The sequence below is a fragment of the Biomphalaria glabrata genome, chromosome 11, assembly GCF_947242115.1.
Source record: "Biomphalaria glabrata chromosome 11, xgBioGlab47.1, whole genome shotgun sequence".
NCBI classification, from domain to species: Eukaryota; Metazoa; Mollusca; class Gastropoda; family Planorbidae; genus Biomphalaria; species Biomphalaria glabrata.
In genome coordinates, this window is record NC_074721.1 from 38,475,963 (window position 1) to 38,502,420 (window position 26,458).

At 35.6% G+C, this 26,458-nt stretch overlaps 1 protein-coding gene and 1 long non-coding RNA gene across 3 annotated transcripts in view; both read right to left on the minus strand.

Annotated features, from left to right (window-relative positions):
• Positions 1-26,458, minus strand: part of LOC106055031 (cubilin-like) — a 143,520-nt gene that overhangs the window by 10,540 nt on the left and 106,522 nt on the right. For both annotated transcript variants that reach the window (XM_056045610.1, XM_056045611.1), the window contains exons 52-64: positions 24,980-25,129; positions 23,447-23,565; positions 20,945-21,170; positions 19,986-20,167; positions 17,985-18,144; positions 17,676-17,828; positions 15,196-15,408; positions 8,390-8,516; positions 7,576-7,811; positions 5,355-5,474; positions 3,661-3,740; positions 2,214-2,370; positions 132-322 (exon numbers count right to left, since the gene is read on the minus strand). In XM_056045610.1, the coding sequence (XP_055901585.1) occupies positions 132-322; positions 2,214-2,370; positions 3,661-3,740; positions 5,355-5,474; positions 7,576-7,811; positions 8,390-8,516; positions 15,196-15,408; positions 17,676-17,828; positions 17,985-18,144; positions 19,986-20,167; positions 20,945-21,170; positions 23,447-23,565; positions 24,980-25,129 (2,114 nt within the window). The remainder of the gene's footprint in view (positions 1-131; positions 323-2,213; positions 2,371-3,660; positions 3,741-5,354; positions 5,475-7,575; positions 7,812-8,389; positions 8,517-15,195; positions 15,409-17,675; positions 17,829-17,984; positions 18,145-19,985; positions 20,168-20,944; positions 21,171-23,446; positions 23,566-24,979; positions 25,130-26,458) is intronic.
• LOC129928993 (uncharacterized) lies at positions 9,766-13,434 on the minus strand. The gene is made up of 5 exons (XR_008780442.1): positions 13,243-13,434; positions 11,646-11,788; positions 11,140-11,239; positions 10,607-10,720; positions 9,766-9,933 (listed from the first exon to the last, which is right to left on the minus strand). It is a non-coding gene; the product is annotated as an uncharacterized LOC129928993 (long non-coding RNA).

Below are 26,458 nucleotides of genomic sequence, written 5' to 3' on the forward strand. Positions count from 1 at the left end.
CAAAAGTTTCCCTTCTCCTTGGACTAGACATTTAATTGTCATGAAGAAGAAATTGTTTTGCCAATGTTCTTCCATTCTCAACTCTTATTCCCTTTCAATGGGACAGTCTGAAACCTAGACGAAAGACTTACCAAAGGTTCATCAGTCACATATAATGTGGCTCCACCAGAACACAGGCGGCTGGTCATGTTGATCTGAATCTCATTGTTTCTTGGAACATTTATCAGCCAGGAGCACAGAACAGGCTGCCCGTAGGTATTGGGATAACCAGGTGAGATCACCTGGCTAGGGGATGAAGCATTGACAAACCCACCACAAATCCCTGTTGAAAATAAATTAGTTAAGTTACAAACTCTTGACCAACAGGCTGACTCCAAAATATTAGTGATAACATTGGACAGACAAATTGTGATTTAGTTCTTCAATTGTTTTTGTAAGCACTGGATATTCCTTCAGAAAAGAAGAAATGTTCTAGCCAAGCAGGATGGCAGGTGTTGTCAGTGGGCAGGAAGAAGCTGAAACCATTCTAATGATGGTCAGAAGTGCACACCTTAAATACCAGCATGGCCTGCAGAGAATATCAAAGTTAAATGTAAATGAGCCTCAATGGCTGGACAGAAGTTTGAGAGGTGAGAGAATTGCTTCAAGAGCATGATATGGCCTGCAGACATAGTTTGGACAACACTTCTATAACCAGAACTATACCAGCAAAACATCCATCCTGATATTGTCATGGCCTGCAGAGAATATCAAAGTTTAATGTAAATGAGCCTCAATGGCTGGACAGAAGTTTGAGAGGTGAGAGAATTGCTTCAAGAGCATGATATGGCCTGCAGACATAGTTTGGACAACAATTCTATAACCAGAACTATACCAGCAAAACATCCATCCTGATATTGTCATGGCCTGCAGAGAATATCAAAGTTTAATGTAAATGAGCCTCAATGGCTGGACAGAAGTTTGAGAGGTGAGAGAATTGCTTCAAGAGCATCATATGGCCTGCAGACATAGTTTGGACAACACTTCTATAACCAGAACTATACCAGCAAAACATCCATCCTGATATTGTCATGGCCTGCAGAGAATATCAAAGTTTAATGTAAATGAGCCTCAATGGCTGGACAGAAGTTTGAGAGGTGAGAGAATTGCTTCAAGAGCATGATATGGCCTGCAGACATAGTTTGGACAACACTTCTATAACCAGAACTATACCAGCAAAACATCCATCCTGATATTGTCATGGCCTGCAGAGAATATCAAAGTTTAATGTAAATGAGCCTCAATGGCTGGACAGAAGTTTGAGAGGTGAGAGAATTGCTTCAAGACCATGATATGGCCTGCAGACATAGTTTGGACAACACTTCTATAACCAGAACTATACCAGCAAAACATCCATCCTGATATTGTCATGGCCTGCAGAGAATATCAAAGTTTAATGTAAATGAGCCTCAATGGCTGGACAGAAGTTTGAGAGGTGAGAGAATTGCTTCAAGAGCATGATATGGCCTGCAGACATAGTTTGGACAACACTTCTATAACCAGAACTATACCAGCAAAACATCCATCCTGATATTGTCATGGCCTGCAGAGAATATCAAAGTTTAATGTAAATGAGCCTCAATGGCTGGACAGAAGTTTGAGAGGTGAGAGAATTGCTTCAAGACCATGATATGGCCTGCAGACATAGTTTGGACAACACTTCTATAACCAGAACTATACCAGCAAAACATACATCCTGATATTGTCATGGCCTGCAGAGAATATCAAAGTTTAATGTAAATGAGCCTCAATGGCTGGACAGAAGTTTGAGAGGTGAGAGAATTGCTTCAAGAGCATGATATGGCCTGCAGACATAGTTTGGACAACACTTCTATAACCAGAACTATACCAGCAAAACATCCATCCTGATATTGTCATGGCCTGCAGAGAATATCAAAGTTTAATGTAAATGAGCCTCAATGGCTGGACAGAAGTTTGAGAGGTGAGAGAATTGCTTCAAGACCATGATATGGCCTGCAGACATAGTTTGGACAACACTTCTATAACCAGAGCTTCAAGAGCATGATATGGCCCGCAGGACATAGTTTGGACAAAACTTCTACAACCAGAGCTCTACCAGCAAAACATCTAAACAGAAGGAGTCTGGAAATATTCAAATGGCAGAAACTAGCTAGAAAAGAAAGCTGTCTATTTGTAAGGAAACTGCAACTTACTGTTCTGTTCAGCAAAGGTTAGTGTGAAGGTTGCAGCAGAGCTCAAGGCACTTGTTTCCAGGATTATTTTCACAGTATTCTTGGTAGATTTCAATGAGATAGGAGTCAAGGCACCACAATATTTGCCTCCCAGGAAGTCATTGAGTCCCTCTTTTACCTTGAGTTGATGACAAAAATTTAGTACTATAGTTATTTGAATGAAATAGGATATTTTCAAGTTTCTATATCACTGTTTCCAACATTGTTCCTGTCTAAAACAAAACCTAGGGACATGATTGAGACGTAATCATCTTTTTTTAAAGTAATGTCTGTATTTTATAGAAAAGATAATTGACAAAAACTTAATTTGTGCTTCAGAAAGAAAAAAACATTTCTAGTCAATAGTTTAACAATTGTGGAGGGAATTTACTTTTTAATGTATGTAATTTCTTATTCAAAATATTCTTTTATAACTATAGTGTTGAATTTTTGAAATAAAACAGACAATGTTGAGGGTGGAAACCTATCGGTAAATATATCTATTAAACCCGTCACTATTTGTTCATTCTATGACAATTTTAGTTAAACAAGTATGAATTTAAGAAAGGATGTACTTTTATTGCATTGACCTTGCTTTCTTTATTGCATTCATTTTTATTGGTTAATTATGGCATGATTAGGAATTAGTTTGGAGGCAAAGTTATTTTGTCCCTCAGAAACTATGTCGCATGATCGAGAGATCAATTTTATCAAGCATATTAAGACGGCCCCCCCCCACCAGAAGTAACTTAGACTTAGGCTTAGGTCCTGCCGCGCCGTTCGGCGCATTGGGCGGCAAGCTGTCTCCATAAAGATCTGTCACTGGCAATGTCTGAAGCCTCCTCCCACCTGGTGTCCACTGTTCTGAGGTCCTCCATGAAGGTGTGTCGCCAAGTAATACGAGGACGTCCCTGTTTGCGCTTTCCTCGTTTTGGCTTCCATGTTATCGCAACTCTTGGTGTGCATAATTCATTTTGACGTAGAACATGTCCCGCAAACCTCATGTGACGCTCAGTCACAACCTCACCAAGTGTTTGACTCCCAGTTCGGCATAGGATTTCCTTGTTTGAGACCCGATCTGTGTAACTCACTCCCAAAATCCGTCTCAGCCATCTCTGTTGAGCCACATTTAGTCTTTTCTCAATTTTGACAGATGACTTCCACGTCTCACATGCATATGTAGCAGTTGGAATGACGATTGTGTTGAGAAGGTGTATTTTTGTCTCGAGTCCAATGGCTTGGCTAGTCCAAATAGGCTGCAGCCTTTGGAAAATGCTCCCTGTCTTTCCTATTCGGTTTCCCAGAAGTAAACATATCCCTAATTAATACAAAGAACAACCTCTGACTCTAAGGTATTGCAAATAAGACTATTAAATCAACTTACATTTCATGATTAAAATAAAAGATAGATAAAAAAAATATTTTTTACCAGGATGTAGTCAGTCTCACATCCGGCTGGGGTCGGAATATTTATGTTTGTGATATTTAGGCTGACAATTTTATCCTCACCTGCAAGAGTACAGAATATAAATAAACTATTAAGGAAAAAATCCTGATGGCATGGCACATCGATTATATTGTACTAGGTATATGGGAGCAGGGGCACATCAGGTGACACTGGCCCTAGTGACAGTATTGTATGGAAGTGCAGATACAATGTTGTTTTTTTTAGTCGGAAAGATCGTATAATTAATAATAATTATATGTATAATTACTCTTTTATGTAACAAATCTATCACCTCTTTGACAGCAGAGTCAGGAATTCATATAACCGACACATTTTCTGTTAATGTTATTGTACATGTAGATGTTAGATATTTAATGTAAAAAAAAATCAACTTTATTTGATTTTATTGATAAGATCAAATTTTTAATCCAATGATTTTCAATGTCATTTCAGAGTTAAGTAGATATTTTAAACATGAAAAACATAAAAATATTTTATTAAAGAAGAAAATATAAAAAGAAATATTTAAAAAAAGGTTACATTACGTAGTTTGGATCAGTCATGTAATTAAATTTTTAATAGATCTAGATTCTCACTTGTTTGAGATACCAAACAAAATAATTAAAATCCGATAGTCAATTAACTAACTGATTAATTTTGAAAAATTGATTCTTGTGTTGTAAGATAAAAAAAAATAATTCTGCGAAATTTCAGCTTGATCTGAGCTTAGGTATGGGAAAAATAACATGTAAAAACTTTATGCCAAACAGACAGACAGAGTGAGTTGATCTAGGCTATGTAAAGATACAAAGCTTATATGAAGTGTAGTTGTATCAGATAGTTTGGATCAGTCGTGTAGTTAAATTTGTAATAGATCTAGACCAACCACAATCAAGGCGATTAAAAATTGTTACCAATTGTTTCTGTTTAGCGCTATTTCTTGTTTTTAGCTTTTGTAATGGTCAACAAATCTTATGTGGTGCCCCAATAAAATAATAGATAGGGGAAAGACGGTGAAGGTGAGCTTTCTCAATATGCTATGATTCTATCACCTACCTTGACCATTTGGGAAAAAAAAAAGGGGGGGGGGAAGAAAAGGATATCTGAGAGAATTTTACCTTATTTGGTTTGTAAAAGCATCTAAAAGAAAAAAAAAAGGAGAATGACCTGATTTCAAACTCAGGGCTCATGCTTCCTCAATCTGAAATTATAACCACAATTTCTTTCTCTTGTTCAAGATACCAAATAAAAAAATTAATTACTAATAGCTAGTTATATTCTTGTGTTGTCAGGTTTAGTAAATGATTGTTCAAATTTTCAGCTTGATCCAAGATTGGGTGTCAGAGAAATAATGTGTGCAAACTTTTTATCAGTCAGACAGAGTGAGTCGATATAAGCTTTGTGAAAATAGATATTCAGTTACAATGTTTGTATATATCTATTACCATAAATTACTACTACAACAGAAGATCTAATAAATATATAGAATATCGTTGTCTGCCAGGGGTCTATTTAAGTTCACTTTTCAAAGTGCAGACCTGTCTTAGAGAAAGCTTTTCAATTACAACTACAAAAATTTGTTATGAATAATTCAGGGCGACCAACACAACTCTTATTGAAATAGAGTTAGTACCTACTTTTACATTCTATGAAATGTTTCCAAAAATGGCACTGACCTACAGTTATATCCCAAATGCAATAAAGTCCTGGCTCATTCTGTCCAGTGTTTGCAATGTTAGGGGCAGTAATTGTTCCTTGAGTTTGATTCAATGTACCACCACAGCCAGATGCAGGACCTGTTTTAAATATAAAATAGTTGACAATTAATATTCATATCATTTTTTTTCTTTTTGAACTGCCTTCATGTAGCACTTCTTTTTTGCCCTTATAGCTTTTTCAATGCACAATGATCTAACATCTTTTTTGTAACACATCTTTTTATGCTTATAGATTCATTAATTAAAAGTAATCTGTCTTTTCTCATGTATCAAATTTGTAGAGCTTCATAGGAAAAAAACAACAACTGAACAGACTTAAGACAGTAGTAGCACTTTTCCTAAGAATGACTGTACTCTCCTTAAATTGGTAAGCATTTTTTAAAACTATGACTAAATCCTTTAAGCTTCAGAAAATTGACTGCTAGTATTTTTTTTTTCAGGTTGACCTGCACAAGAAACTCATAATTATCATTTCTTCACCCTTTTACTTCAGAAGGTCAGAGCAAATACAAATCTCATAATTTTGTAAAACTGATCAAATGGTTACGTTAGTTGTCCTTATGAATTACAGAGTATATATGAGAAATAAACCTTTTAACACTAAGGGGGCATCAGAAATCAATGGTAAGTTTAAACTTGAGAGTGACCATGTCAGATAAACTCTAATCCAATGATGCTTCTCTTCTTCATGCATTTCCATAGTTGAAAAAAAAGATGGATGTCTCAGATTGGATTTCAGCCCAGACTTGTGTAATACAAATTAAAAAACTTTTGGACATCACGCTGGACATACATCTCACGCCAACACTATCCTCTAAACTAGAAAAGAAGAGTAAGCAGAAGTGGTCAACTAACAAATAACTGATTGGGCAATGTTTGTAAAATGTTTGACATTTTTCGGACATTCCTTCAGAGTTGAAGATAATTTACCTCCTAGTCTAAACCTCCTACAGGACGACAGGTAATGGCAGCCGGCAGGGTAGGACCATCAAGAAGCCCAAACGACAGACCAGTGCGCATACTGCACGACCAGACAGCCACCCATGTATGGGAGGCTACAGGCTTCACACCTGTTACACCATTGCAAATGACTTCCGAAAGGGAGGAAAGAGAACTAAGGCAGCAGTAATATAACAGCTACTCACACAAGGAATGTTACAGTGAAAAAAAAAATACATTTCTTTCTTCACTTGGTCTCATACAGGATAAAACAACGCACTTTCAATTTCACAATAATATATCATTACCAAAAAAAAAAACCTTGCAAAAGATTAATCCATTGATGAATTCTCTAGAATCAGAAATTATTTTCCTTGTTCTGAGAAAAATATTCACATTGCCCTTTTTCCTGAGCATGTCTTGATTAAACCTGAATCAAGTTTCGGCTTCCAAAAAGAACTTTTTACATTCAGCATTGAACCAAAGGGAAATATACATTCCACTTTCATGGAATAGAAATACACTAAGAAGTTAACCTTGGACAACGTTAAAAAAAAGCTTACAGTCCATAGACAAAATGAATAAATGACAAATAAGTAAACATGTTTAAAGAAGACAAAAGAGAAGTTTATCAAAAGGAAAACAATCTAATTTAAATTGAAAACATTTAGGGAAGAAGTTTTAAAAAAAAGTTATTTGAAATAATTGTGATAGAAATATATTTATGAGGAAAAGTCTATTCCAAATGGATGGTAAGAGCATTGCTCAGGTGACAAAGAAATGAAAATCCGATATATATAACTAGCCAGATAAGACCTGGGACATGCCGGCCCTAGTTTGGGTATTACTGATCTATTGGATTGGATTTAGGTCTCTGTCCAACATGGCGAATGTTCACTTAACATTTCTTTTTGCCATGAAAATGAAAGCAGAGTGTGAAAATGAGTTTACTCATTCAGCTGACATATCGATATCTAATATAAAATACTGTGAAAACGGGTTTACCTGATTTGTTAAAAAAAATTCATTCTTTAATAAAGATAAATTTAGCCCTTTTTTTATTTTTTTTTATTTTTAGGGCTCTCCAGTTGTAGTGGGACATAAAACATACCGTGTCGGCCATGATCTAAGAAACACTTTTGCCAAGTTGTATTAAGATTGGTCAAACGGTTTTGATTTCTGTTCAGGACATACATACATACTACATACATTCTACGTTATACATTAGATGACTACCTACCATATGTTGACAAGTAGGTAGCATTGAAAGGGTAATCTTGTCTGCTCCCGAAGAAAATCTCTGGTGCTGTCACATATTTGATAAGCATAGTACTGTTAGAAGACCTCACCATTTTATAGGCATAGGTTTGGCTGCAGTAAGTCCCCAAGGATGGAGAAGTTGTATTTGGGCCATCAAAGATTTCAATATAGTTTTGGATGCAAGAAGTTTGTCTAGTATAAAACAAAGTACTGAACCTAAAAGAAAAGAAAAAAAAAAAAGAAAAAGATTAGCTTTTACCTTAAGTTTTTTTTTAAAATGTCCCAATGCAGCTAATGGTGATGTTAATAAAGTTTTAATCAAATAGTTGACCAATAAAATGGAATTTCTTTACAAAACAATTGAAATCCCTAATGAGAATATCTCCTTTTATTTATTCAATAGCTGGATATGACCCGTGGCCTGCAGGTCTTAGTTAGGGCATTTCTGATCTGCTCGATTGATATCAGGTTTAAGTCAAACATGGAGAACGTTCCCGTCACATCTTTTAAATTTTGCCACAAAAATAAAAGTAGAGTGGATTTACCCGTTCCCTCGACACATTCACATGAAATACAAAATATTTTGAAAACGGATTTACCGATTTGTTAAGAAGTTTGGTTCTTTAAATGGAGATGCAATTAGGTACTCTTTGTCTATTTTTAGGGTCTCTGCCATGACCAATGGAACAGTTATGCCAAGTTTTATCAAGATAGGTCAATTGGTTGTGATTTTTATTTCCACTTTATGTATTACATTAGTTATTATTTATAATAGTTTAATGAAAAAAACTTACTTTAAAAGGACAACCTTATTAGATTCAACTGAGATAGTCCAGAAGCATTCACTTGAACCGGTGAAGTTCCCATGAAAAGAATGAGGCTGGATGACCCCAGAGGTACTGTTCAAGTAGCCCCCACAGTCTAAAGTCGAAATCCAGTGAAGAGGAAAACAGTTGGACAAAAACAATCCACAAGATTAAGTAAGAACTCTTCAGAAATAACATACATGTGACATTATTGGTATATTACAAACTAGAAAAATATAAAAAACTACTTTTTTTTTTAAAACAAAACTTATATTAAGCGTAGAAGTATCAATTAAAAGTTTATAAAAAAAAAAGAATGGCCTGAATTCGAAGTCATGGGCTTAAGTCTATTAACCCGACATACTAACTACTAAGCCACCCTATAAACATGCCCATTACGGCCCAGTATCAGTTTTAATTAGGGTTATCCCCCTTTGCCCTAATTGCAGCCCTAAATAGCCCAAATCGCGCCCTAATGGGCGCGCATACCGTTTGCACATTGGCGTCATTAGGTTCCCATAAGGGACCAATACGGGCTACCCTAATCGTGCCAATATCGGCCCAGAATGGGTAAACCCACTTCCGGATTCATTGGGGATTTCCAGAATCGCGCCCTAATCAAGCCCATACTAGCCCCAATGGTTTAGTAACTGAGATTTTCATTGGGGTTTAATTAGGGATAACCCTTATTGTGCCAATATCGGTCCGATGCTGGCCTGAATGGTTTAGTAACTGAAATATTTATTAGGGTTCAATTAGGGATAACCCTTATTGTGCCATTATCGGTCCAATGCTGGCCCTAATGGTTTAGTAATTGAAATATTAATTAGGGTTCAATTAGGGATAACCCTTATTGTGCCATTATCGGTCCAATGCTGGCCCTAATGGTTTAGTAACTGAAATATTTATTAGGGCTCAATTAGGTATTATCATGCAAATACTGTCTCCGATGGTTTAGTCATTAAATTTTATTATGGCTTAATTAGGAATAATCTTTAATGTTTTTCAATACTGTAGTTTAAAACAAATTCATTAGTGATTTTTTGTTTATAATGCCCTTTTTGTTCAAATGCAGCTCAATGGTTTAGTATGAGATTTTTAACCTTTTACATAGGTCTACTTTCACACTGATGATTTAGATCTAGCAATAGAATTATTTGACATAATTGTTTGGAAATTATAATAATTGAATCAGTGCATGATTTCTATATACATCTAGCTATAATGTCAACATATTTATAAAGTAATGGACAAGTTAAATTACATTTTTGGGTTTGAACACTATCAAACAATACAATTTTTGGTAACGTACTATATAAGACTTGCATGCTCTGATCATTTATTCTTAAATCAAACTTACACAATTAACTTTTTTTTATTTTTTATTCATGGAATAATTAACCAACACAAAAGACAAATATAACAGCACAAACAAGATATCAAGACAGCATTTTCATTCAATTCTTAGCATTCTTTACAAGCTGACTTCAAGACTGGTGGCAATAATTCATATTTTGACTTCCATGCAGCAGCTGGAACAAACAAACAAACAAATAAATATTATAGTCATGTAATAAAACTACCTTCAAGCTGTATTAATAATAAAAAGAATCTAACAATTAAACATCAGAAGACCTTACATTTATCTATTACATTTATCTATGTGGACATACTATTTAACGGTTATATTTCCAGCCCTTGATGATAAAGGGTGCTCAAAAATTAGGTTGCTTCTAAAGCCTATTAAGCAACACAAAAATTAATGGTATTTCAAAATTTGGAGTTCAATCTTCTCCTTAAATTAAATGTTATGAATTGGTGTCAGCAAATGTGGCACTGGTATTTGACTATGCTAAAAGTGCAATGGCAGACTAGATCGAGCTAGGCTTCAATTCATTCAATATTATATTTTGTCCAATTTATTTATATTAACTTTATCACAGGCTCTTACTAATACAACTATATTCTGTTGTAATTAGAGTTCTATGGTAATTTTAAAAATAAGTTGGCTGAAAAGTTATTCTAGAATTAAAATAAACAATTATCACAGTGAAACTTAAAAAAAACATTAAAAAAAAAAACCACAACCAGCATATTTCAAAATTAGGATAGCATTTCTTTATTTACATTTAATAAATTCCATCCCATTAACAATTTACTTTCAGATTGCTGATCAGTAATCTAAAAGCAAAATTTAATTCTTACCTTCTTGAGCAGGCTTGCTTATGAAAAGATGATGAACAGCATCTGTACTGCATGCATAGATTATTATTAACCTAAAAGATTAATGTCAACTTCCCCTAAAGAAAATGTGGCGATCTGTTAAAAAAAAATAAAAAAATAAATAAATAAAAACATAAAAAATGTTTAAAGAATGCAAAAAAAATAATATTACAATAGAGGCAAAACACAAAATGTTTAAGGTAAGGTATACAAGAAGGATTGTTGCTATATAATGACATTAGGTCAAAAACAATTCTATGTAGGCCCTATTTTCACTGTATAAATGTTCATTATAATTTTTTATGCAAATTAATAATGAACTTAAATCTCAGTGAAATTACAAAAAGCTGAAGATATTGCTCTCGAACATTGTTTCACAAGATTAACATTTATTTTACATTTTCTTTATTTAATCGATTTGATCTCATTAAAATTTTCATTTGGTTTGGGGGGATGGGGGGGGGGGGGGGGGGGTCACTGATCAGTAATCTTAAAGAAAAATTTATTCTTCGTACCTTTTTGAGCAGGCTTCCTCATGAAAAGATATTGAACAGCATCTGTAGTGCATACATAGACAATTCTTATTGTCAGCTGCCCTTAAAGAAAACTGGCATTCTAAAAAAAAAAAAAAAAAAAAAAAAAAATTACAATAAAGACAAATGTTTATGGTATGGTGTATAAGAAAAACTGTTGCTATAGCCTAATGATGAGACTCTGTATTTTTTCTTTAACAGTATCCACACAATGAAATTTTAAAAAGCCTAAGCCTTAGCTAAGCCTATAGAATGAATCCTAGATCAAATTGTAGAAAAATGTATAATATAATAATTAGTATTAAGACCTCTAGATATTCTAGCTAGATCTAAATATAATCTAGATCTATGTCTAGTTTATAGATCTAGAATTTCTAGATCTGTATAGATCTATTTAATTCTATTACATAGAGCCTAGAGTCTTTAAAATGTACAAAAAATAAAATCTAACATATATTGAGTATTGGTGAATAAAGATGTAACGCTACCTGGACTTGGTTATGTGGTATGCACGATGGACTGTTTGGTCGCTTCGTTGGTCTCTGCATGGTCGTCTGGTTCATACCCTGCAACTGCCATCACTTCCCTAAGCTCCTTTGAGGTTTAGACTACCAAGTAGATATCTTCAACTCTGAGGAACATTTAAAAAAAAAAAAAAAACAATGTCAATATAGGGCTATAGTCTATAGCAGCTATAGGGTTAGCCGTTAGTGGCGTTAGTCTATTATATATAGGCCCCTAATATAGATATACTATATATATACATATTTTTCTAGACATATTTCAATATCTGATTTTAAAACCAATATAAACGTTTGATTTTATTTATTTGTATAAATTTAAACATTCTTAGATTCTAAACTCTAGACTAGATTTTCAAGATCTGGAGTGTAGGCCTAATATTGTACATTAGTCTCTACAAAGTAAATATCTATATTATAAGATTATAAGTCTATACTATAGGTCTAGGACTATAACTAGTTACTAGATCTAGAATTATTTAATCTAAATGACCTATCGCCTATAGTATGAAAAAATTAAAGATTAGTCTGTATTAACAATATATTAATTAAATATTCTATATCTACTAAATTTTCTAATAACAACTAGATTTTAGAATCTAGACTATTCTAGACTATCTTTTATTAGATCTAGATCTAAGTTTACTAAGTCTTAGTATATCTTATAAGTCTAGGTCAATTTTTTCTAACCTCAAAATATTTGAATTAGAATAGAACTAAAATCTATAGATGAGTATGAGTACTATGAGTATAATAATTATTATATTAATATACCAAAGTGTCCAAAGTCCTAAGTCTAAGTATTAGTTTACAGTTACGTGACTAGATAGGCATATAGACTAGATCTAATATTCTGCCCTAAAAGTTAAAAGGTAGTAGATTTAGATTTAAGATCTAGTAAGTCCTTAACTAAATCTAATTCTATGCTGCAGATGCATTAGCCATTTCATGGTAGATTCTAGAAACTAGATCTAGAATCTATTCTAAATAGTAAATCAGTAAATCTAGTCATAACGCATGAATGTTAATCACTTAAGTCTAAGTCGTCTAGATCTAGATTTAATAGGTCTCAAGTCTAGATATAATATATATATTAATAATATTATATCGTACTAGATCTAGTAGCCTATTACTACTAGATCTATTAGATATTATAATAAAACTAGTCTAGAGAGATCTATAGAATAATATATAATCTCTAGATCTAGATTCTTAGCATTCTAGTAGATTATCTAGATATATCTATAAATCTATTCTAAGTCTAGACCTAATCTACTATCTAGATTAGATCTGTTAGTAGTGTTAGAGTACTTAGAGATTCATCATCTGATGATGATCTGTACTTGTGATAGGCTTAAGACTTTAACTTATAAGTTACGACCATTCCAAATGAATTTCCATGGCTGCTGCCATGAGTTGAAGAACATATATGCATTGATATCAAGAAGTACAGCTCATATAATTATTTATAATAGATCTATTATATTAATGAAAGTCTAGATTGACTAGACCTTGACTAGAATGACTATAGCTCTATAACTTGTAGTATAACTAATAACTTAACAGATTTAGATCTAGATCTAGCTAGCTCTAATTTGATCCACGTGTGTACGCTCTAGAGTGAAGACTAAATAATCCAGTTTGTGCCGAATATCGCGAGCTTAAAAGAAATAAATGCTTCTTTTTCATTGGTCGAAAAAAATGTTAAAATGTATAAAACTTTTTTTAAAAATCTAAATCTAAAAAAAAAACAACAAAAAAACAAATATGTTCTCCTTTAACTTTAGATTCTATGTGTGATTAAATATTACTAGATATAGATATATTTTTTTTAGTGTGCACATTAAAAAATCAGACACACACACACACACACACTATTTGATTACGAAAAGTCTGCATTGGGCCCATACGGGTAAAACTTCACTATTCCAGTTAGGGATTTCCCCAATAGAACCCTAATTAATTTTTTTTTAAATCTTAATATTACTTACAAAAAGGATTCAAAGCAACATTTAGCTTTAAGACGATTAATAATACATTTTAAAACATCATAATATTGTTTTTTATGTTATAATAAAGATTCCATCATGTTGGTTCTGGCGTGATTGGGGAAATCCCACACCGGCACGAAAGCGGAAAGACGTTAACGGCCCAATAACTAAAATCCCACACCGATCCGTTAACGTTTTTATAGGGGCGATTGTAAGTAGGTCAATCTACCCAATGAAACCTTATTACCCCACACCGCGCCAGAATGGTTTCCATGGGGCTTTGTTTATAGGGCAGGGAGTGCTTACAAAAATAGAAGGTTTTATTGTTAGTTTTAAACTTAAAAAGCATCCACCTATTACTTTCTAATAGTTTTATACCACCAAATTAGTCAAGTACAAGGTTTTTCCCTTGTTCGATACCAAACAAAATAATTAATTACAAATAGTTAATTAACAAATTGGTAAATTTTTTAAATTGATTCTTGTGTTGTCAAGTAAAAGAAATAATTGTGCAAAATTTCATCTTGATCAAGGGTTGGGTGTGAGAGAAATAACGTGTATAAAGTTTTTACCAGACAGAGTGAGTTGATATAAGCTTTGTTAAAAAAACGTTTATTGTTATTAAGTTCAATGTAAGTTGAGATAGATAGTTGACTTTACACATCTTGTTTTTTATAGCCAGCATTTTTGCTGCTGAGCTGTAGGCTCTTTTGTAGTCTGAGACAAGGAAAAATAGCTTTTTTTTCCCCAGCTGTTCCATTCTGACGTACTTCTTCTAGCCAGCTTTTTGCTGCTGAGCTGTGAGCTCTTTTGCAGACAGTGCCAAGGAAAAATAGTGTGCTGCTTTCTTCAGTTGTTCAGCACTGCCGTACAGAGTGTAATTTATGTTAGGTTGCAGTGGTAATTGGGTCTGTTTAAGGTGAATTAAACTGGGGCATTTAAGAGGGTATATGATTCAGAGCTACATGAAAATCAACTTTACACATGTCACTCTGACATAAATAATGAAAAACTGTTTTTAAGTCTGAAGATTAAGGAAGATTGTAAAATATCCAATGATGAGCTTTCTATTTTTTTCCCTTATCAAATACAGGTGAAATCCTTGTCATCTGGGGATCAATGTTATTATTGGATGTTTACACCAATATTAAGTTTCTCTTTGGGTCTTATCACTTTTTGTGATTTTACATAATTTCCCAGTTGTCCCTTTTGAAAGTTTGAAGCTTACAAGTGTAAAAATAAGCAACTATTTCAAGTAATTGTGTTCATTATCGTTGGCAAGCAGTTATCTTCCATTCAGGAAAGTTGCCCCTCCAATCAGAGTTAATTCCATTTGAAACAGCAAACAAGAAACAACAGCTATAATGTTTTCTTCTAAACTATAAACCTTCAAACATATATTATTTTAATCAGAAACATTCTGTCATTTTTTCCCGTATAAATATAAAACAAAATTTATCATATAAACAAAACAAAAAAAACTATGAAAAAAGTCCAGTACATTAAAATGGTCTTTATATTATTACCTGACGATTCGTACTGTGCAGAGAAACCTTTAGATGTCTCAGAACTTGTGGCTTCAAATATCAGCTTAAGCCAACCTTGTGAGTGAAAAACTTGATTACTGAAACGACAAATCCTTCTGTAATTGCCAAAGGCAGTATTGAGTTGCACCAAAACATTATCCTCATTTTGACAGTAGAAATGATTCCACCTTCTGCTCCACCAGCCCCTAGTCTCTGAGAAATATTTGAAAAGAATATTTTTTAAAAAAAAGTACACTCCTAAAAACAAAAAATTGGACATAAATATTTTTACTTTATCTGATGAGAAAAAAATCAAGAGCTTGTGATCCTAGGCAGCTTCAAGCACAATGTCTTACATTCTGGCAGGCCTATGATGCTTCTGACAACCAAACTGCTTCAGGTGTTATGTTTCCCTTTCAGACCTTGCAATCTATGGAGCAGATGATGTTAAGGTCATCTGTTTCTATGGCCAACAGTTATCAAGCAGGGTGTTATGCGGCCAGCACAACAGCCAACCACCTTTACTTTCCCCAACTAAAGTCAGGTAGGTACTCATTAGAGTTGGGTGGACTCAGGGGCGCCCTAAAAATTCTGAAATTCAAAATCTTAGTCTTCAACGAGATTTGAACCCAGGACCCCAGGTCCTTGCCAGTCAACGCGCCCCCAGTTCAGGTATTGTCATTATACTAATTCCATCAATCGCAAGCTTTGGTTGTTTTTGTCTCAGTCTTTTTTTTCATTCTACTTCAAGACTGAGGCGCCCACTTCAGGACACGTAATTGTCATTGTAACCACTAATATTGACAAATTGCAAGGTCTATCTAGTTGTAGTTATTTTACACAATTGTCATTGTGGATTGTCCTTAACTAATTCTCTGTTCACACATGCTGGCGCCATATTTGCCATTTACCTTCTACCTCACGTTTCAAAGTCTCGACCTAGATCTGGTCTTATTAATCCATCAGCAGCATGGAGAAGAGAGATTTGTTGTTTTTGCAACAATGTTCTGACCACAGCCAATGCCCAGGCTCTTAACCTCCATGTGAGACATGGAGGTCATCTGCCAATAGTGAGAAAAACATTATCCTCATCAAAGATGGCTGAGACAGATTTTAGGAATCAGTTATAGAGATCAGGACTCAAGGAAATCCTATGTCGAACTGGGAGTCGAACACTTAGTGAGGTTGTGAAAGAGCATTGCATGAGGTTTGTGGGACATGTCCTCTGACAGAATGAATTACGCATACCAAGAGTTGCGATGACATGGAGATAATTATGATTAGTATTACTTGGCGCCCCACTTTCATGGAGGACCTCAGAACAGTGGACACCAGTTGGGAAAAGGCTTCATACATTGCCACTGACAGATCTTTGTGGAGACAGCTTGCCACCCAATGGGCCAAATGGTGCAGGAAGATCTAAGTCTAAGTCTACTTAAGGAAGGTGATGCTTATCTATCATTTCTCATTTTATTTATTTAATATTTCATTATTGAAAGGGGTATTCCCACTGAAGCCCTGTGTGACGTGTCATAAAACAATCTTTTTTTTTTATGTCATTTGAAACTATTTCATTGAAAACAAGCAATAGAAAAAGAAATAGTTTTAAAGACAAAGCTTATCAAGGGAACAGAACTGCTAACTACTGCCATTTATCTGAAAATTACAGAGTTTAGCTCCCTTTCTGCAATATAAAACAAAATTAGTCAATTTGTACTAAATGATTAACTAACAAGTTTAATTTTTTAATTGATTCCTGTATTGTCATCAACTATGAATAATTATGCAAAATTTCTGCTTGATCCAAAAATGGGGTGTGGGAGAAACATGTGAAAATGGAGGACCACAGTAGTGGGAAGAGGCTTCAGACATTGCCAGTAACCGATCTATGTTGAGACAGCTTGCCACCCAATGCGCCTAAAAGCTAAGTATGTATGTAAGGACGAAACACCTAAAAGATGGCATTAGTTGATGGAAAGGTATGAACACGCTTCAGATAGTGGTTTCATTTCTCTATTTAAAATGTGAGAAACATTGTAGCTAGCTCTATACCACCGACTTATTTCTTTCTTTTTTTTTTTTGGTAAATATTATCATCAACCCTCCAGTTTTTAGGCGCGTTTTTACAATCTTTTATTGGCGGCTCAAATCAAGAATGCCGTCATATTTGTTTTGTATGTTGTTTTTTTTTAAACAAGCACACTTTCTTTACAAATTAAATGTTGGCTAATTATTATGTTCACCTTTCCTGGTAGATTCTACATTCAGAGTCCCATTTCAGAAACGCACAAGTGTTAAAAGGTTAATAGTGAAAAGGTTGGGGGGGGGGGGGGGTTTTCTATACTTTGTTCTGATGTTTTGGCGGGCCGGATAGAACCACGTCGGGGGCCGGATGTGGCCCGTGGGCCAAATTTTGGGCATCACTGTATTAAAGCATTAAAGAAAAAAAAGTGTGCTCATTGAGCAAGTGAAATCGTTACCTCTTGCAAGCTGCATGTCTGTGAACTGAAGCTTGATCAGTTTTTGATCCCCAGGTTTTATCAGGTAAGTACATAAGGTGTGTGGATAGTAATTGTTGGGGTAATTGGGAGATGTAACTACACCACTTTCAGCTGTATAGACACCACCACATGCTGAAAAGGAAAAAAAAATAAACAATAAAAAATTCAAGCAAAGAAGAGTTACTTTTACATTGACCAACTTCATCAATGCTTTCAAATATAAAAAAAAAAAATGACAATGTAAATATTAAATTTTCGTTAAAAAAAAATAAATAATTATTTTCATACCGCGACTCCAGTGCAAAGAAAAGCCAAGTCCATTAGTGTGGTCATCTGATCTGAATTTCACAACCAATTTATTCAAGGAAGAACTGATATTGACAGGAGCTATGTTAGAACACGATCTCCCCAAAGATACTTCTGTTCCATCTTGCAAGACATTAAATAACTAGATATGTGTAAAACAAAAAAAAAAGTTATATAGTTACATATGATGCAGATAAAGTTATTGACGCAATGAACAAAGTTGAGTTATAATTGTTGCATCAGAAACAAACAAGAAGACCAGTAACAGTTAGACACTTCCACCAGCTCTCTTCATTATTGAACTATTTCACAAAACAAATGTCACAGACAAAAATAGTGAACTTATTGAATCTTTGTGAATACAGAGAGCAAAAATGTAAATAGTGAGCAGAGTTAGGTGTATTTGGTATTTGGTTGATGTGAAGTCAGGTAAGTGGACTTAGGGATATGAACGTAGTATAAATGGAAGCTAGAAAGTTATTATATTCATTTTGTATCTTTCTTAACCACGACAGTGTTACCAACCATAAGATTTTAAGTACTGTGGGTAAAAATGATCAAAAAATAAAACTCTCTGATCTGTTGAAATTATTTTTTAAAATCTCTTTCATGGGGGCCCCTCTCTTGTGGATAGTAGCCCCACCTGCCCTCCCTTAAATCCAGCCCTGCAAACAGTGTATGTTACTTCTGTCTTGGAGACCCTTTCTAGTTAAACAGATTCAACTGCCTTTTTAAAAGAATCACATTAAGCTCTATGCAAAGCAAAAGGCATAAAAGAAACTGGGTGGAATATAAAAAGGAACAATACTTTGTGTATATGTTGAGAACATTATTTCAGCAGGGATTCCACAATATATTTTGAGGTAGAAATAGAGAAATATGCTGGGAATAAAAATATATAGGTCTTGCTAACATGGAGGCGCGGTGGCTGAGCGGTAAAGCGCTTGGCTTCCAAACCGGGGACGGGGTTCGAATCCTAAGTGAAGACTGAGATTTTTAATTTTGGGATCCTCAAGCGCCTCTGAGTCCACCCAGCTCTAATGGGCACCTGACATTAGTTAGGGAAAAGTAAAGGCGGTTGGTCGTTGTGCTGGCCACATGACAACCTTGTTAACCGTAGGCCACAGAAAGAGATGACCTTTACATCATCTGCCCTATAGACCACAAGGTCTGAAAGGGGGGACTACTTGCTAACATGATGTAGCCACTCATATAGACAGCTAGGATACTTGGTCTTGCACACCAAGTGCCACAAGGTCAACCCATAAATGATAAGTTAGAACTACTAGTAGCCAATAGAGCTTTTAGAAATGCTTTAAAGATATCCTCTGTTGAGATAGGTTGTGTTGTGTCGTCTTTATATGAGAAAAGAGTCCTTGTAATCAAAATTTCCATAAGGATCAATAAAGCAGTCTTAGTCTTAGAAAGTAAAGTAGCAATAATACTTAAACCTCTGAACCAAAATTTACAAACGCAATAACACAAACTTTATAAAATACTCGGAAAGACACCAACATAAAGGCACATTGTTTTAGTCCAAGTGGTGTTATAAGAGCTTCTTCATCTTTAATGATAGAATCAGCCAGGTAAATGAATCAAAATAAGTTTAGGCCTCTAATTAACATGTAAAACTAGGCTAATAACTACCATACTTAGAACGTATTTGGTTAAAAACTACCATACGTAGGATGTAATAATCTTCACTTATAAGGGAACGACTGCATTTATAAGATAAAGAAATGTATGAATACATGACTTATAACATCTTCAAATGGGTATTTACATCTGGGAGAAAATAGTGCCTATTTGAAGGACTGTATACAAAGATTCCTGGCTCTCACACACACACACACAAAAACATGCTGAAATCTGGACAAAACATTTAAAATGAAACAGCCTAAAATGGTTTCATATGTCCCATTCTGCTTAAATTATTGGATTAGTTTCTCAGTGACAGAGTTCCTGCACAAGACATGACATTACCTCCAAATAATCCCATTCGCAGTTATCATGTGCTATGTCGAACGGCGAGTCAAACTGCAACATTATGTAGAATCCGCTGTCCACAAGGATGTCCCACCTGCATTCAATGTTGTGAGGGTAACTACGTGGATAGTTGGGAGACTTGATCCATCCACTGGTGCCTTGTTGAAGTCCACCACAGGCTGACCAAAAGTCAAGTCATTAGGCATTGCACACAAAATTTTGATGGTACTATGAACTATTTAGTGGTACATGGTGGCTGAGCGGTAAAGCTCTTGGCTTCCAAACTGGGGGTCTCTGGTTCAAATCCTGGTATAGACGGATTTTTAATTTTGGGATCTTTAGGCGCTTTTGAGTCCACCCAGCTCTAATTGGTACCTGACATTAGTTGGAGAAAAGTAAAGGAGGTTGGTCGTTGTGCTGGCCACCTGACAACCTGGTTAACTGTAGGCCACAGAAACAGATGACCTTTACATCATCTGCCCTATAGACCACATGGTCTGAAAGGGGAGCTTTACTTTACTTATGTACTTATAAACCTAGATCTAGATGCTTAAAAGAAACATTGGCAGTGTTGATTATAACCTCTGTGTTTATTGTGGCCATAATAAACAACATTCTTCAAACTAAACTCTAGAAAGCTAGTGTTGGTTCTTGTAGCCTTTTTCTTTTCTCAGGGTACATAATTTGTTTTGATTAGCAAAAACAAAAAATTTGATGGATGTTGATATGTATTGCAAGTATTATGTCCCTTTGCCTGGGTTAGCAATGTCCCCTGTGTTAATTAGTTTAGCTTTAGTCAAAATGGCGACTTAATAAACAGCTTTGTTTGGAGCTGAACTCCACAACAGACAGTACATCAACAAAAAGTGAAAAGGTAAAACTTCACAAGACTTAATGGTTAATGATTTCAATTTGAGGTGAAACAATAAGGTTCTGGAGGTCTTATGGCAACTTACCTAATTGATCTTCCACATAATTTAATGAAAATCCTGATCTGCTATCAATAGGTCTGTTGAAGACTCCAGTCAGCCTCATTACATTACTGTGTGACTTCATTTCTGCTGGTAATGTGATGTTGCAATATTTTTCTGTGTTGTTCAAAAAGGGAGAGTCAGAAAAGCCACCATTTTGAATTGAAAGGAAGCCATCTGCACAACTTAGGTTGAAGCGTGCTGGCCTGATCTGTAATAAAGAATCAAATAGTTCAATATAAAAAAAACACAGAAAATAATTACTTCAAATACAATACTTTAATAGACGTGTTATCTTCCCAAATAAGAATGTTTAATACAAAAAAGAATTATATGACTGATAATGTTTTGTTTTTGTATTTAAAATTGCTTTTGAATAGCCAATCTTTTGCTGCTGGTAAAGTCATTGGCAAACATTCTTAAAAAAGCTAAAAAAAGATTCTAGAAATAAAAAAATCACCCTTCGGGTCAGGATTTCATGATTTGAAGAGAGATAAGATACATAAGATAATTTTTATTGATCCAATCAAATGGAAATTTAGTTTGACTACAATTGACAACCTCGGCGTAACTACTGTACAATAACAAATACAAACAAGATTCACACACAAAAACACAAACAAGACACTGATAGCAAAGACTTTTTTGTTCCCCTCAAATCATTAAAAAGAAACTATCTGATATAAACTTTTCACATGTTAATTATGAGTGAGTATGGTGTAAAAGTACATTTTGGTTTTCTATAGTTATTATGTTTTGTTTGGTGTAATGCATAAATTGTAAGACAAAGTTCTTTACAGATAATAAAGATTATTATAATTAAACAGCAAGCTCAGTGCAATACTGTTCAATCACTTTGTGGATATGTAGGGGGAGGGAGTATCTGGAATAATGTTTCTGTGCTGCCTTTCTGTGGCATTTTATATCTCAAGAGATGATCTTTTCCATTTCCAACTTCTTGTGTGACTAAAGAGGCCAATTCTTGATACACAGCTGCAGTCTCAGTTTGGGCATATGTAATCCCAAGGCGCCATTGTACTTTCACCTTTCTTTCTACTTCTGGTGTGTATGGCATCTGCAATCCAGGGACCTTCCTTTATGCTCGTTCCCCATGGGGATCTGTCCAGTGCATCTTTGTCCCCTTTGTTTACATCAGTAACACTTCAAAGTGGATGACCAGCAACTCTCCTGCCTTCTCTTAGTTCACCATTAAGAATATTTTGTGGAGGTCAAATCTTGTGGCATATCTGTGAACCTGGCCAAGCCAGCCAAGGCGTCTGCTGCTGATAACAGCGTGGATGTCCTGGCACCCTGCTCTTCGCAGCACTTCCTCATTGTTTAATTTATCTTGCCACCTCATTTTAAAGATCCCCCTTAGACATCGGAGGTGGAAGATATTCAGCTATGTTTCCTGCCATGAGTAGGTTGACCATGTTTCTCTGCCTTTAGACACTCAGTAAACACAAAGCTAAAGTTGGGATTCATGCTAAAATCTTAATGATGGATTTGAAAATGATATGGCTAGCCAGTCAACTTATGCCACTCTACCAGAGATCCCACAACAATGATATGGCTAGCCAGTCAACTTATGCCACTCTACCAGAGATCCCACAACAATGATATGGCTAGCCAGTCAACTTATGCCACTCTACCAGAGATCCCACAACAATGATATGGCCAGCCAGTCAACTTATGCCACTCTACCAGAGATCCCACAACAATGATATGGCTAGCCAGTCAACTTATGCCACTCTACCAGAGATCCCACAACAATGATATGGCTAGCCAGTCAACTTATGCCACTCTACCAGAGATCCCACAACAATGATATGGCTAGCCAGTCAACTTATGCCACTCTACCAGAGATCCCACAACAATGATATGGCCAGCCAGTCAACTTATGCCACTCTACCAGAGATCCCACAACAATGATATGGCTAGCCAGTCAACTTATGCCACTCTACCAGAGATCCCACAACAATGATATGGCTAGCCAGTCAACTTATGCCACTCTACCAGAGATCCCACAACAATGATATGGCTAGCCAGTCAACTTATGCCACTCTACCAGAGATCCCACAACAATGATATGGCCAGCCAGTCAACTTATGCCACTCTACCAGAGATCCCACAACAATGATATGGCCAGCCAGTCAACTTATGCCACTCTACCAGAGATCCCACAACAATGATATGGCTAGCCAGTCAACTTATGCCACTCTACCAGAGATCCCACAACAATGATATGGCCAGCCAGTCAACTTATGCCACTCTACCAGAGATCCCACAACAATGATATAGCTAGCCAGTCAACTTATGCCACTCTACCACAGATCCCACCACAAGATTCTCTCCCGCACACCAGCTAAGCATAAATAAATATGTAGCACTGATGAAAATTGTTTCAAGCCAATGATATTTTTCTACATGGACAAAACAGACAGCAGTGGTTAGTCAAATTAAACCAATGTCTCTAAAGCCACTCACCACTATCTGACTTCCTTCAGGATACTCAATAGTCCATATACAAGATTGAGGAAAAGAACTTTCTTCAGGGAAAACAGGAACTTGAAGGGCTCCATCACCTCTTAAAACTCCACCGCATGCTAGAAATACAATGTTTTCAAAATAGTTCATCAATTTTTTTTTCCATTACATTCAGTACAGTTTAAACAATGGAAGCCTTAAGCTACAGCTAAGTACATATAAACATTTGGCTAATACTGCACTCATCCTTACACTTCAGTCTTCAAGACAATGCCTTATTATTTATTAATAGTTTCTATATGATTGTTGAGAAACCAAGTCTTCCTCTCTGACTCCAGCTAAATAAAAATAAATGTCAAAGTGATTTGAAATTGTTTTCTAATCTAATAGCTGTTTACAACACAAAATATATCTACAGCTTAAGACACATTTCCTTCATTACAAACCCCCCCTGCACTAGTATTTGAACCATTTTGAAATCATTATCTTTTAATAGTGCTGTCTGAACACTATAACATGATCTAGGCCACATTAGAACAAGGGCAAGAATACTGTATTACATTTCAGTTTTAACTTAATAGAATATGAGGATGATTTTAAAATGAGCATTCAATAAAATGCAAGCTTTAATCTGTCCTTTGACTTTTGTCGTAGGGGTGATGTCACAGTTCGACTAACCAAATCCTTCCACTTTTCCCAAATAGCAGCTGTTTTAAGCAGGATATCAAGAGAGAGGCTGGTCTAGCACATATAATATATATACAGCCAACATACACAGCATCTATGCTCTCCTCAACAGAGAAGACTACGCTGGCTCGGTCATGTCACTCGCATGCCAGATGGAAGAATCCCTAAAGACATCCTGTATGCTGAGCTAGCAGAGGGAGCCAGACCCAAGGGGCGCCCAAGACTATCTTACAGAAATGTCTGCAAGCGAGACATGAGAGCCATGGGCATCGACCAAAGTATGTGGGAGGAGATAGCCCAAGACCGGACAGCATGGAGACAGAGTGTATGTGCTGGTACGAACTTTGCTGAATGCCAAAGAAATGAAGCTGCATCGGTCAAGAGAACGAAAAAGAAAGCTGCCATGTCAGTGAGCCCTAGCACAGATGAATATAGATGCTCGAACTGTGGCAAACTCTGCTGATCCAGAATTGGCTTGATCAGCCACTCCAGATTCTGCCCCGTCTCAAGACGTAACCAAAGCCAGTGACTCATCTGGGCGCATCCATTGTCTTACGAGACAGAAGGAGCCATATAATATATATATATATATATATATCTTCTCAGAATATCCCATCAATCCATTCACTGAATTTGAGTTAAACACATTAAAGTAAAAAACAAAACTAGGTATCACTTCAGCCCTGTTTTGTACTATTTTCTTTTTAAGATCATAGATTTGACAGTTTACGGAGAAAACTTTTAGTTGCATATGGTAATTTAGACATTTTTTTTCTAGCATTCATAAAAACACAACATTAACTCCTCATGTCCAACTATGAAGTTTAAAAATAAAGGTCAACTTACAAGATACTTTATATGTCAGATTAAAACCAGGACTGGCCACGCTTTGATCAGAACGGTACATCACCCAAATATTACTGCCTTGAATGAGTACATCCTTTGGCTTTGTGCTGCCACAATAACGGCCTATCAGTTCCCCTGATCTATCAGCTCCTATATTTGTTTTAAAAGAAAACATAAATTAGTTTATTAAATATTATTTATATTTCCTTAAAGTTTTATATATCAATAACAAGTCTGGTGTTTAATATTTGTTTCTATAAAAGTCTGTATTTTTTCAATCAATATAATATTGGCTAAGTTAGTAAAGCATAAATAGAAAAAAAACACACTAAGGTGCAGCAAACAAAAGAAGAAAAAAAACACAATTCAAGCCTAAAGTTAAAAGACATAAACAGTTACCCATAGTAGAAACAGTCACCATAAGTATTTCTAACAGAACATTCAAGCACTAAAAGCATTTGTTTTTTATAGCATGTCATTTGATTACAATAAAGTGAATTAAAGTGTAAGGCTAATGATCTTTTGGCCATTGCATAGTAAGCACAGACTTATATAGTGGAATCTGTGGTGCAGGCTCCTCTCTTGGACGTTGACTGCAGAATTAGAGAGGAGGATTCTAACGATTAAGATGCTACAGAAAGATCCTAGGGATCACATACAAAGAATGCATGACAAACAAAGAGATTAGAGACAGGATTAGTACAGTGATTGGACCCCTACATGAAATGCTAACTACTGTCAAAAAACACAAACTCTTACTACAAGATTCTCAGGTCTTTGCAAAGTCCTTCCTAAGGGATACAGTACCAGAAAAAAAAAAGAGGCAGACAGAGAAAGCAATGGGAAGACTACATAAAAGAATGGACGGGCCTGCCATTGAAAAAGATTCTATCCAAGTCAAAAGACAGAGAGGAAGGAGAAAGATGGTCAACAGATCTTGTGTGATGCCCCAAGGGTCCAACAGACTGATGGATAGGAAGAGAGGAGGAAGGGAGGGCAGTAAGTGTGACTGAGTGATGAAGACTGAAGGAGAAAGATGGTCAACAGATCTTGTGTGATGCCCCAAGGGTCCAACAGACTAAGGGATAGGAAGACAGGAGGAGGGGAGGGCAGTAAGTGTGACTGAGTGATGAAGACTGAAGGAGAAAGATGGTCAACAGATCTTGTGTGATGCCCCAAGGGTCCAACAGACTGATGGATAGGAAGAGAGGGGAGGGCAGTAAGTGTGACTGAGTGATGAAGACTGCTTTGCTGTCTTTCCATTAGGCTCGGGTTTGAATTCCGACTCAATCTGAGTTATGTTTGCAGAGACCCTAAAGGCAACCATCTCCTAGAGACCCCTTCCCCCACTGGTCTACAAAAGAGATTGGAGCCTAAGACACAGCATGCCATAAGCATAAAAGTTGCACTAGATAAAAGCAATTACAAAAAAGAATAAAAACAATAATAATAATAAATAACAGGCCCACTCAAAGCTAT